This window comes from Centrocercus urophasianus, unplaced genomic scaffold (genome assembly GCF_019232065.1).
Source record: "Centrocercus urophasianus isolate 14NV4802_14NV808 unplaced genomic scaffold, USGS_Curo_1.0 seq_18, whole genome shotgun sequence".
Taxonomy (NCBI): domain Eukaryota; kingdom Metazoa; phylum Chordata; class Aves; order Galliformes; family Phasianidae; genus Centrocercus; species Centrocercus urophasianus.
In genome coordinates this window covers 20,030,909-20,043,992 of record NW_024884733.1, presented here as the reverse complement: position 1 = coordinate 20,043,992, position 13,084 = coordinate 20,030,909, and the positions used below count along the sequence as shown (strand labels likewise).

Genomic DNA, 13,084 nt, shown 5'->3' with positions numbered 1-13,084 from the left:
TTTTCTAGTATGGCTGGACGCACTGCCCAACACTACCCAGAGCAGTGCTACATAAGCACCAGCTGAAGATGGATCTCTAGGCTCCCTCTCAGTTATAAGCCTTTCAAAAACGATACTGTGGTTTCCCGTATTCGAGTGTGTCGTCCCCATCCACGTCCAGGTCTGCGTCGCTGTCTGGATTCTCTTTGCCGCTGCACATGATGAACCCAGAACCTGGAAAATAAAACAACAGAATGTGCTGGTGAGCATTTGAAATGGAGACCAAGCAAAGGAGATCTTCTAAGGATAGGGGTACCAGCCTGCAGGTCATCCTTTACTCTGAACGGGCTCACAAAAGGTATCATCATTTAAAACAAACAAGCAAACAATGCATTCAGGGTTTTTTTTAAATTATTTGAAATGTTTAAGAAAAGCAAACCTGCTTCTAAGAAAACATCAGACTTCAGTCATTAGCAGCCCCTTATGAACACTTCCTACGTGAGCAAGTTCTAGTACAAGTCAACAGGAGTCCTGTACTTCTAGCAAGAGTTGATCAGGCACAAGCCCAGTCCCAAGCAAGAGGAAACGATGCCAGCTGTGCAAGTACTCCTTTCTAGCAGTATATAGATTTATTTTGGTTCCAAAGCATTCTGTTGACTGTGTTACAGCTGGATGTAATCAGGTTTCTTATAACTGAATGCAAGCACCTACAGAAGATGGATCTTCACTTGCTATTTACTACCTGAAGATTAGTAATAGGAGGGAAACCCTTATATTTACCCTCTATGTGTTCAAACACTGGACATGCTCTCTCCCATGCAATTGAAAAATCGAACAAAGATCTCCTGCTACTAGGGTAGTGCAAGGCCCTTATCTGCATTCAATTCTATAGCAGATAAGGTGAGTTGTCTTGGGACATAACTATACAGACCTAATTCTGCTCACTCTGGCTGCCTCCAGCACGCGCCTTCACTTACCATCCCACTCTCCTGGGACAGATGGCACTAGGTGGAAGGCAAAGGATGGGGCACAAACAGATGGGTGCTGACCCAAGCCTGTGACCAGACCTTCAAGCACATCCTATCTGCTGACACCCAACAAGAAAGGTAGAGGTGGCCTTGGCTTTGCATGAACGTCCCAAAGGTGGTAGAATTCTGCATTGCCAATCTAAGTGCAGAAGACAGGCTATCATTAATGTAGGAATGGTGAACATGAGGTGCATCTCTGAAGAAAGATGATGTTATCAGAACCTAAGTCAGCCTTTCGAGTGGTATGATGGCTTGAGTTGGGCTCCCACAGTCTCACATGATCAGCAGCAGACTTGTACTTTCCCAGCTGAGAGGAGTGAGCTGTATTCCTAAGTCTGCATCTGTGCACAGAACAGGGCAAGGCGAAGGTCTCATTTCCAAGGACACCATGCAGACAGAGCCCTTTACTGTCGCTCTCTAGGAATGGATGCTTTCACTGATTCATTAAGCCCCCAATAAAATTTGTTTATATGGATTTGATATTTCTCTTCCCTGAATATAAAGAAGGTCCTTAACGAGGGATAACCGTAGCACAACGATTTTAAGACTAACCTTTTCTAGAAGCATAAACTACCTTTTACTTGAAAGTAATTGGCAGCCTTAATTTCCAGCAGAAGCAACGCTACCAGCATCGACAATGCACATCCACCCTGTGTGTCAGGTAGTGCAAGAGGTGCTCGTAGGTCAGCTCTGCAGTGACATCAGGGCAGCCTCCTTCCATCAGAGCCTTTATAGGTGTAGTGGCCACACACTGCCAGCCAACATATGTCATGAGCTGCCTCCTATTGCTGCAGTGGCTCATCTAGTAAATCTTGGAACCTTCAGTTCATCACAATGTTTGGGAGAAGATTTAGAGTACTAAGAGAGACCTGTCAAAGAAGCTGGATAGTCTTTCAAAGCTGCCTGAGAAGTCGCAGGGGGTGATGGGGCAGTAATTTACAGGCATGGCATTTAACCTGCAGTAACACCATCCCCTGCACCTGGCATTGCTTTAGCCCATCACTTCTCAAAGGCCATAAACTTCGGACATACAGGTCTTCATTTTTCTTTTGTAGCTGTGGGAAACACAAATCATGTAGAGCTAGAGCTGTGACTTGGCCTGTCCCAGAGGTGATCTGAATGTTAGCCAGATAACGAATACTTGGAGACTGCTGGGAGGGAAAGGGGTCCAAAAGAGTGAATCTAAGAGAGACTGCTCCCTGCATGTCTCTCTCTGAAAGAATGCCAAGCACTCAGAAATCGTGCATCTTTCTATCAATTTTGTTCCCAAGTGACTTAAGCTGACTAGTGGTTTATGGTTAGAGCTTAAGAAAAGAAGATCTGCTTACTGTGAAACAATTGACAAATATGAAGGCACCTTGACTTCAGAATCCCAGTGTCCTTGCTCTCAAAACCTTTGCACTTAAGAAAATCCCTTTTAAGTCTGTAATGGTAATACTCCACAGATCTTTTGCTAAATCTAGCTCTGCAGTAGAAATGACTGCATTCCCAACAGGGTGCTTTCTTTCCTACTGTACACAGGAATGTATAGGGGAAGGGTTTGGACAAGACATGTTCAGATGACAGATGCGCACTGGGAGAAGAACAGAACAGAGTAGTTCACAGACTAAGCTGAGCTGTAGTAATAGGGCAAATTTTGCCTTCTGATAGAACAAGGACTCCCAGACCAATGCCTAAAAGAAGTCACAATAAGGTGATCCAACTCTGAGCTCCACGCCAAATATGGTCTATTTTTTTAAAGTGTTTTTTTTTTTTTTCTTCTTAAATAAGTGTAATTCATAGAAATAAACCCAGCAAACTAATTCAGAAACTGTACACTAAACAAAATAAGCTCTGTACCAAGATTGAGTGTAGTCGTGCTATCAGTTAAGATTTCAAAGGTTGTCAAAAAAAAAAAGTGCGGGGGGGAGGGCAGAGAAATGACAAAACATGATTCCAGTGCAAATCTAAAAGTCTATAAATCCCAGTACTACCACAGCATGTTGAGAATGTGAAAGAGGAGGATGCCAAGCTTGGTCCAACATCCCCTGCAGGAGGGCTGGTGGCAGGCCACTCATTCTGATGCCTTCACCTGCAGCAGGGATGGATCCTGAGGCCAGTTCTGATGGGCTGGGGTTTAGTGCCACAGCTCCAACCCGACTCTCCTTGCCTAACTTCCTGAGGTTGCTTCCATGCACAAAGCCAGTGAAAACACCCACACAGCTGTTCAAATATTTGACGTCTGAACTGCTTGACATTATTCATTCATCTCAGGCTCATTCAAAACAGATTTCTGGACAAGTGCTGTTATAAATGGATTAAGAGGGCCACTAAATGCAAGGAAGGCCTGATAGGATCACACCTGCTTCTCAGTAACTCAGCCCAAGTGTAAAGAGGGCTCAGAACTTTAGCTCATGCTGACAGCTCCACAGTACCATCCAGAAGCGAGGAAGATGCGAAACGGAGCACTGAGGGCATTGAGCAGAACAAACCAGCTCTGTAATGGGTCTGTTTCAGACCCAAAGGAGGAGATGGGGAGCTTCCAGAAGACCCCCAGCCACTACACGTGGGTGATTTGCAATCCAGCAGCGTGCCCCTGGCTCCTTGGCAGGGCTTTGCTACCGAAGGACACGCAGTAATTCACTGCATCCGCAGAGCTGCCTAGAGCGCACTGCTAAAACCAATGCCGCTATCCAGAGGTCAATGCTCAAGACCAGAACTTTATCCCAATGTGTTAATAAAGTGAAATCCGACAACTGAATGTTAAGTTGTACGCCTGACCTAGGAATTCACAGGAGATGTGATCCCGAGGCTGTTATTCATAGGAACAGCTGCGAATCTTACACAGAGGGTCACCTAAAGCCTCAAGAACATAATTCCACATGTGAATTTGAAAATGCTACTTACAGATTAAACCAAAGCACAAACTCTCTTACATCTTGTTGAAGAATTTTTTTTGTTCTTGCTGTGCACTTGGCAGGAGGCAACCACTAGTCATGTGCTGCCATCCCCGACACAATTAGCCTCCTGATGCGAAAGCACCACAATGCTCTGACAGTCTTAATCCCTGCTGCCTCCTTAAGGTCCAGACAAACAGGAGTGAGCAGGCAGGTCAGGCACTGGGGCCATTAAGCAGAGAAAAAACAAAGTTACAGCTCTGTCTCCAATCCCCATTGCTCTTGCAGCCAGGTGCTCTGACAAGCAATTCCAGCACTGGTATTGAGTGGCACCTCTATAAACCCTGTGACAGTTTGGGAGACAAACTCCCCCATCAATCAGAGTGTACCTATCAAGATCACTTACCTAGAGCGCCCGCTGCCCTCCGGCACTGTGTACACAGCTTTGCTTGGGCTGGCCTTGGAGCAATCCACCTGAGCTCCGATTCAAGTCGGTTTCTGAAAATTTTAGGTGATCTACAGAAGCAAAAATGTTTCTGAAATACAGAGGCCGAGCTCTGAAAAGCAGGACATACTCACACGCCTCTTCACCACCACCAGGCTGCAGGCACTGACAGGCTATAGGAATCAGCTGAGCTTGAAGGAGACAGGGAAACACTTCGCACTTCCTTCCACGTACAAATTAATAATGGCTGGTGATAAATCTCATCAGAAACCTTTTTTTCCCCCTCTTTTCTAAGTTTTCAGAGCACTTTGTTTTCTCCTAAGCTGTCCCCTATGCCTAAGCATCCTCCCTGACCTCTGCACCACTCCTCAAATTGCAGCTCCTTTGTGCAATCCCCCCGATGACAGGTCATCTCAACATATCTTCACTGAATGGCAGCTCTGGCTCAGACAGAGAGTCATTAACATGATATATATAAACAGATTCACAGAACAGAGCAGATAAAAGGACCTCACATTCAAGTCCCTCCTTTTCTCCATCACGCTCGGCAGCAGATGGTTGCAGTGACAACATATGCTTCTTCAGGTGTTGGCACTGCTGTCTCTCATGCTCACATGCAGACTGGTCGACAAAGGAACAGAAAGGTGGGACAACCAGACCAGTGTAGACCCAGATCTCTCAGCCAAATTTCATCAACACAGCAGGGAAAACACAGGCCTACTGTGCTCCTCAGCTCCTACCTGGGCAGAACGGTCAATAAACGCACAGAGAACAGCTGGTCCCCAATGCCATCCCATCAAACACAACCAAGGAACAAAATTAAAGTGTTAATGGTAGTATTAGCCACACCACTGTTGTGACAGCAGCTACTTGATGCTGCTCTTGCTGAAGATTAAACTCATAGGAATAACCTGGGCTTGGCTCTCAGGAATGAAAACTTCCTATCAATATCGGTAACACATAAAATTCTGGATTTAAAGAAAAATTTCTGTAAGCGGGTCTAAATCGAAATCCATCTCAGCATGCAGCTCTATTGGGGCCTGGGCTGGCTGGGAAGAGGCATTCATTCTGCTCACAGGTAATTTGCACATGTTCAGGAAAGAGAAAAAGTCTCCCATAAATCTCAGAACTGCTGCCCTCGCTAATTATACTCCTTGCAGAAACCCCTTTCTGCACAACCTCCCCTTCCAGCACGTTCACTCTATTTTCTTAACGAAATGTCACTCGTTGGCTTCTTGCAGAGTAAAAACAATGAGGGCAATAAAAGTAGTTTATGCAGACACACGGCCAGGCCTCACACACACTTCCCGAGAATGGCTCTAAACTGGGTTTATTTCATCAGCTGCTGAAGTATCCCAAACTAGCACTAAGAGGACAAGATGGCACGGATGCTGTTTTGTTTTAAAAGGCGTTTGGGAAGAAAGAGAAAGCCATCAGGGGTTCTCGAAAGGAAGAGCGAGATGGAGAATGAGGCCAACCTCAGCCCTTCTCTACATTCATATCACTTCCCCAGCCATATTTTTGGACAGTCAAATCGTTCCCCCATCTTTCCTAACACAAACAGGGACAGAACACTTCTCCTAGTGACTTTCACAGCCTGTTGCAGGAAAAATGACATTTGGAAACCATGAAAAGCTGCTTGCAGGACAAGGGTTTCATTTCTCAGGAGCGAGATCCATTTCAAGCAAAACGATGATTTACCTGAAAAACTGACACCCGCCTGTGTCATCACAGCGTGCACCTGAAACAGCAGATGCATCAATCGGAGGCCGTCTGTTAGCTCCCACGGCAGCACAAACAAGCTGCCAGAGAGCCAGCGGCTCAGCAGCATCGCGGATGCTTACAGCAGTTTTTGCTCACAGATCAGAGGAACAGCTGCCTTTAAAGAAAGGGCCATATAATTTTATGACCATTAACATCATTTTGCAGCAATGCGCTGAACAAAGGGCAGGCAAGCTCCGTGGGTAAGGGTAAGAGCCAGCTGCTGCGAGGCTCGGGGAAGAGGCACTGGGGAGCTATCTAGGGGTAGGCTTCTTCTATACCGCCCAGGTACAGATCGTGGCTATAGATGGGGATGCAAAGATCTGATCTGGTGTGGCACCTCCTGCAAAGCTGCCTCCCTGAGCACTGCACCAGCACAAATCTCGAAGGTGAGAACAATCTCACGTCGATCTCAAAGGCTGCTCTTCAAAACCCACAGCTGAAGCACAAAAGCGGCAGCAACAGCCACAGCCTTTGCAGCCACTCGTTTTTCAAAGCCGGAGAAAGGTGGATCTGAAAGCTTTTGTTCCCCCGGGGAGAGGGTGGAAACAAACAAAAAAGGAAGAGGGAGAATTAAAGTAATCTTGAATCGCTAAGCAGATTCACATCGCCGGATCAATAAGCACCACTGACAGGGATCACAGGAATGTCGCAACTTTGCCAATAACACAGCAGCACGGCAGAGCTGGCGGGATGACTTTTCTAAGGCAGCCGAGCATGAAGCGGCAAGGCTGGCGCGCAGCTGGAGCAGCACCCTGGCTTACAGCGGGCCCTGCCAGCTCAGCACAGTTTGTTTCAAATAACGATGAGCACAGAGATTCCACTTGTCAGGGAAAGATGGGGAAAGGAACAAAATTTCACAGGCCGAGCCCACGCGCTCTTCCCCCAAACTAATTCTTTTCCAGGCTGGAAACAAGAAAGAAAAATCAGTGTTAATTTAATCAATTGATCAGCCTATTGATCGGAAAACTGGAGCTGCTAGTTAGCCGTGTGCTGCAATGCCCTCAACTCTGAAACCACAAAACACGCCATCGATTTCTTCGCTTCCAGCTCCAAAACAAGAAATAAAGCCGTGCTTTCAGCGGGAAAGCAACTTTCCAGGATGCGAGCAAACGAGTGCAACCGGCCAGGAAACAGGGCCCGCCGCACCCCGCCAGTTCCAAACTGAAATTAGTTACAGATGCAGTCACGGTGCCTTGTGTAAACTCTATCGATTGGGTAGCTGACAGTCTTCGGAGCCTCCATGCTAGGACAATCAATCCGGCTGCAGTGTCACCTGCCACTTTGCTGAACAGTTGACAATGCAATTATCCAGTGTGGAGGCAGGGAGTTGGCGTGTGTCAAACGCAGTTAGCCACTTTCCGGGCACTACTCGATAATGCGTTTCACCACCGAGTGTAAGAAGAGACATGTGGAGACAGGAGCTGTTTAAAGCCATTGAGACCCGTGCTCCTTTTTCCTTTAGAAAAATCTCACAGCCCCTGACTTAACAACTGTATTCTAAAATGCTATTAAAATCACATCAATCAGCTGTGTGGTGCTCAGGGCTGAAGTTTGACCCGAGGCTCCCAGAAGAAGGTTGCAGTTCTGGCAAAACTGCAGATGCTTGGGGAGAAAACATAAAAATTATCAAATGACTGCGTTCAAGCCTAGGACTTTCAAATCCAAAGCAGACAGACCACTAGAAAAATGGATTGGAGAGAGCAGCTAAGCAAGAACAGCAGATGGGACTGGAAGGTCTTACACCGCACGTCTGAAACCTAGGAAAATTGAAGTTTAAGGGGATGCTGTCAACTTGAAATCCAGTCAATTTCAAAACATGGAGTAGTTTCAGGTGCTCTACCTGCTCCCTTACTCCCCCTGCCAATTTGCAGGGGTTTACAACTGCTTCTTCTGTTTTCTTTTTAATTAATTTTTTTCTCCTTTCTCTGTTGCTGGGTGACAGACATCCCTTCCCCCCCCTCAAGTGATATACATAACGCCGTCAAATGGAGAGAATTCCCCTTCATCCCACAGCAACTCTTTTTCTGGTCAGGATGACTGTTGCTGTTACATAAATCAAACAGCAAGAGATTTAGTTGATTGTGCTCCTCTCAGCTAATGCGTTCTGGCAGTTTGAGCACAAAAATTAGGTTCTCAGATTTTTGCATGCGTTAAAGTTAATGAAAATGCAGCATCAACAATCACGACTTTTAGTGTCTGTAAGCGCCGATTTCTTTTTTCTTTTTTTTTTCCCCCCCAAAGTTAACGTGATTTTTACTTTGCTGAGTCCTATTAATCACATGATGTTCCAAAATGATGAAACCAATTGCTTGAAGCATTGTGTGAACTTTAAACACACACGATATTGAGCAACACTTATGTGGTGGTTCATGATGGTTTTTATAGGTAAGGTAGGATTTTTTTTTTTTTAATTTCAAATCAGATTATTCTCACCTCTTTGTTCTACTGACCAAAGTCAGTCCGACATCAATATGCAACACAGTGCCTAAGAGACATTTATTAGTCACAGAATCCCTCAAATTCTACACATCATTATAAGCTATGGTGAAATAGTCAGGTATATATAGGAATCACATGAGCTACAGGACTACACAAACAGATCCGCAGCATTTTTAGCTCAAGTATTACCTTACAGAGAAGTATTTCCTCTCAAAGGAGAGATGTCAACGTGAAGAAATTCTTGGGCTACTCCATCAGACAAGTACAAAGTGCTGTCCTTCAGCAACGAGAGGATTACTAGGATTACCACCATTTTACACTATGGCTAAGGTAAGGCATACAAGCATTCTGGGACGAAGCAGCCCTCTAAAGAGAGGTTAAGGCATAAAATAAGCACTTGTGGAACATCAGATTTACAAATCTCACCCACTTCAAAGCTTACAACAGGTAGAAGTGGCCAGCAGAAGGTAGAAAGCTGAACATAGGAAAGCAAAATTGCCAAGAAGGAGAAAGTGAGAAGGACATTCAGATGCAGATGCAGTACTGCATTCACCTTACAGACCAAGCCATGAAGAAAGCTCTGCTGGAAATGTGACAGAGGAAGGCAACGAACTGAATTCTTGCAAAGTAGGAGGAAGATGAAGAATTTCATTATGGCAAAGATTCCCATACTCTCACCACAGACTCCTCTGCATCCAAGTTGAAGTCTGCTTTAGAATGACAGGGCAAAATGAATGAATTCTGACTCATCCCACAGAAATGGGGAAGACGATTCTGGTTACTCAATCAGTCTTCCAAAAAGGCCTAAGTACACCAATGACATTTTATTTCCCACGTGGCCTTGTAGGAGAAGCTGCAAGTTTCAGCTCAAATTCCTTTCCAGAATTTATCAGTTTATACCTTCTTATTGGTATGACCCTAAATGCTGTGTGAAGCTCATCACACAGAAAAATGGGAAATCGCCCCATCTGCAGAAGCTTTCCTGCATGCCCCATTATACTTTATCTGAAAAAGAAGGCACATCTGGCTCCTAAGGGGTTTTAGTTGTGTCAAGCTCTTCTGCACTATCTTCACAGCATTAGAGAAGTCATTTCCTCATGCTTCAGTTTCCCTATACATGTAAGAAAGAGGCAGTATTTTGTTGGAAGAGTTCGATGATTGTTACATTGCACTGAGCAGCACAGCTGAGTTTTCCTCTTCTATTTGGAGGAAATATCATCTATTTCTTTCTGCCCTGGTAGTTACCAGACAAAGGTCACTGTACTCACCAAAACCTTCTGCTGTGGCAGGAAAACTGAAAAGCATCTACTTATATTCTGAGGACAGGATTTTACACTTGTGAATGTGCTTCTAATGTTAGAGGTCTTCAGAAAGAAAACAAATGCAGGAACATGCCCTATTGCCATAGAGCTTGCTTGGACAACTAACTTACAGAGGAAGAAGGCCAGTCTACATCATTTGCTACTCAAACCAATGCACATCTGATTCTGCGGAGATAAAGCTGGCTGTGGGACTGCAGCCATCTGCTGTAAACTTTCACACATTTTAATATAGTCTCACTTTCTACACAGCTGCCCTAATCGCACACAACATGAGATTCAATGCAAATGAGTACCCTGGGATAACTACACTTGGTTACAGCTTATAAAGCCTTACCAAGTCTCTCTTCCTATGCGTTAACTGATGCTGCTCTTTTCTCCTGCTTAATACATTAACAAATAGATAACAAGCCCTTTGCTAGCCTGGGAGCAGAACAGCATGGAGACAGTTGGACTAGATCAATCTTAGAGATCTTTTCCAAACTTAATGACTCTGTGAAAGAGAAGCTTGAGTCAAGCAATCCTCAATTCATCTTCAGAAGCATTCACAATCCATCAGTTGTCATCACGGCGATCTTTCTTAGAAGGCATCTGCCCCTGAAAATTCCCTGTTTACCATCAACACTTTCAAAGTCTTTCTCTCTTCTGTGTCATTTTCAAGGAAACTAACCTGCTGAAGAAACCCCCGAAAGCAATGGTGACTATCTTGCTTCCACGTCCAAAGGAAAGCTTTGCCTGGGGGAAGATGGAAGAGAGGAGGACGGTGCGGGTGGAGAGAACGTAGCTACAATTCTTCAATCTTTTCATATCTAAAGAGGACAGCAATCTCTGTTCTATCAGACCGCGTGGTTCGTGCTTTAAATGGTACTTGCTACTAGCTTGCGTTCCCTGTCGCTGTCTCCCTCCTTTTGAAGCAGACTGGACAGCTTCCTCAAGCTGGCGTTATCACTCCCTCTAACCACTCTTGGCAGGCAATCTAATTCCCCCTGAAAAGGTCACCGCCATTTTAACTGCCTTTCAATCACATTAAGCACGCTGCCGCTCGTGCTCAGAGCGCTGCGCCTGCAGCTCTCCTGACTGAGGTGCGATCGATAAACTGACATCCTGTCCCCCCGCCAGCCCCAGCCGCTCCCTCCCGGACAGCCCCTTCCAGAGAGAGCGGCCGGAGACGGAGTGGGAAGAACCCCTCGTCGAGCACGAGGCAGCAGGAGGGAGCTGCTAACCTGGTGTTTACTCATCTACTTTGTCCCATCTGCTGGGGAACAGAAGGGTGCAAGCATCCCCTGCTCCCAGCCCTGCAGAGGCACGACTTCGCAGGACAGTTTGCTCAGGCACCGGCCCAGACACCTTTGAAGCTGTGTTACAAAGCACAAGCCTCCCTCAAGCCTCCCTCAATGCAATCATTACCGTTATCTCTCCCCCCGTGCTTCTTTTTTTTTTTTTTCAGTTACGAGTTATATGTTCCACCCATCGATCCCTGTGTAAGACACTGTTTTAAGTCCTCTTGCCTTTTGACTGTGCTAAGCCGTTTAAGAGATGACAGCAGCTTCTATCAGCGCGAAGCTGATGTGATTCTTTTCAGATAAAGCACTTTTTTTCACTCCCCCCCTCCTTTTTCCTTCTTTCAAGTAAGAGACATACACACAAAAAGAGACAGTGAATCTTTCAAAGAAAAAAACCCTTTTGAACTTCCCTCAGGAAATCTTTAAAGGGATAACCTTACAGTGTAAACACTGAGGGTAACGTGCATCCATTCTGGAGAGGAACAGAAGAATTGATACAAATACGTTGAGTGGTAGAAAAAAAAACAACTAAAAAACATCAGAGAGGAAGCCACTTGATGCTTTCACTTGTGAAGCCTCGTTGGCTTCCCAAACAGAGAAACTCATTAGACAAAGATTGCATGAAATAATCTCCTGTAACAAAGACCATCAGAAAGGGATGATCCAGGGACATGGGGACAGATGGTTCAGGAATTTCAAAAGAAATTTCAGTCTTGTGACAGTTGTGAGATAGGGAAATATTTTATTAATTCCTCTCTATGGCTTTACATTTTGAAGCAAGAGCTTGATTAAAATAGCAGTAGGTATTTCATGCTGGTAGCCTTCTGCAGTCATCTTCAACTATGAATTCCTGCTCCAAACAGAAGCTCTGCTGAAACAAAACCATTCCAAATCCTATCTAACTGCCAACAATCTTCATTTATACCCTGCACGGATCCAGTCTGAGATAAGCACATGAAGCAATAGCAGACGATGTTTTGGGAAGGCAGGAGAACCCCTAGAAGTACTAAATAACTCCTGACTGAATGCCTTCACCAAGCCCAACTGCTTAAGAGACAGCATACTAATCTCAGCACTTCTCACCTAGGCTGTATTCCTAGTTGCTACTATCTCCTTTTCTTTCCAACTGCTTTGTCAAGTACGCTGAACCATGGCAAGCAAGGAGTACTTCAGCTCTGCTGGACTTCTTAAGACAGCCCCTAAGGTGAGAGGAGCAAATCTTCCCTGCCATAGCTTTGGGATCAAGAAAACTTCATCCTGGGAACCACACAAGTGAGGCTTTCAGCCTGTGATTGCTCTCAAGTATTAAATCATCTTCCAGAAAATCTGAGCTGGGCTGCTACTGTCCCTGACCTGCTTTCAAGGAAAAAAAAAAAAAAAAAAAAAAAAAGTCCCAGCCTTCCCTCGCCTGAAAAAACTGACAAGATCTTTCAGCAAAGCTCTACTGACCTTGAGAGACACATAAACATGCCCATTAACCAAAGATGATAAGAATAGGCAGCCAGGAACCTGTGCTAAGTTTGAGCTGCTTCTGTAACGCTGCCCACCGTCTGAGCCAACTCGTGCAATACGTGCTGGCCACAGCATCCTGCTCCACTCACCGCCCAGCTGTGACATCTCCTCCCAGCAACACACTATTAAAACCAAAACTGATGAGACACATGGATGTCTATTCTCCCCTCTGGTTTTATATATTTCCCCATGTCAACTCTTCAGACATCCCTGACATCCCTGCAGCCTGGCAAAAGCTGTCTGGCATTATAAAAGGCCTTTGATTTCCACATCGCTGCTACTTTTTAGCAAAGGGAACAGAGCCAAACATGAAGCCTCGGGTGACAAGGGTTAATGAGGGCCTTACCAACTCCAGACAAAGCACGTTTAAGCACTGGAGAGCATCTCTAGAACACCGTGTTGTGCTTCAAGGCTGTACAATAGGGACTCTGTCCCTAGA

At 45.3% G+C, this 13,084-nt stretch overlaps 1 protein-coding gene across 7 annotated transcripts in view; it reads right to left on the bottom strand.

Moving 5' to 3' along the window:
• The window catches only part of RNF220 (ring finger protein 220), a 155,991-nt gene that overhangs the window by 26,203 nt on the left and 116,704 nt on the right, over positions 1-13,084 (bottom strand). For all 7 annotated transcript variants that reach the window (XM_042819103.1, XM_042819104.1, XM_042819099.1 and 4 more), the window contains one exon: positions 117-213. In XM_042819103.1, coding sequence (XP_042675037.1) covers positions 117-213 — 97 coding nt within the window. The remainder of the gene's footprint in view (positions 1-116; positions 214-13,084) is intronic.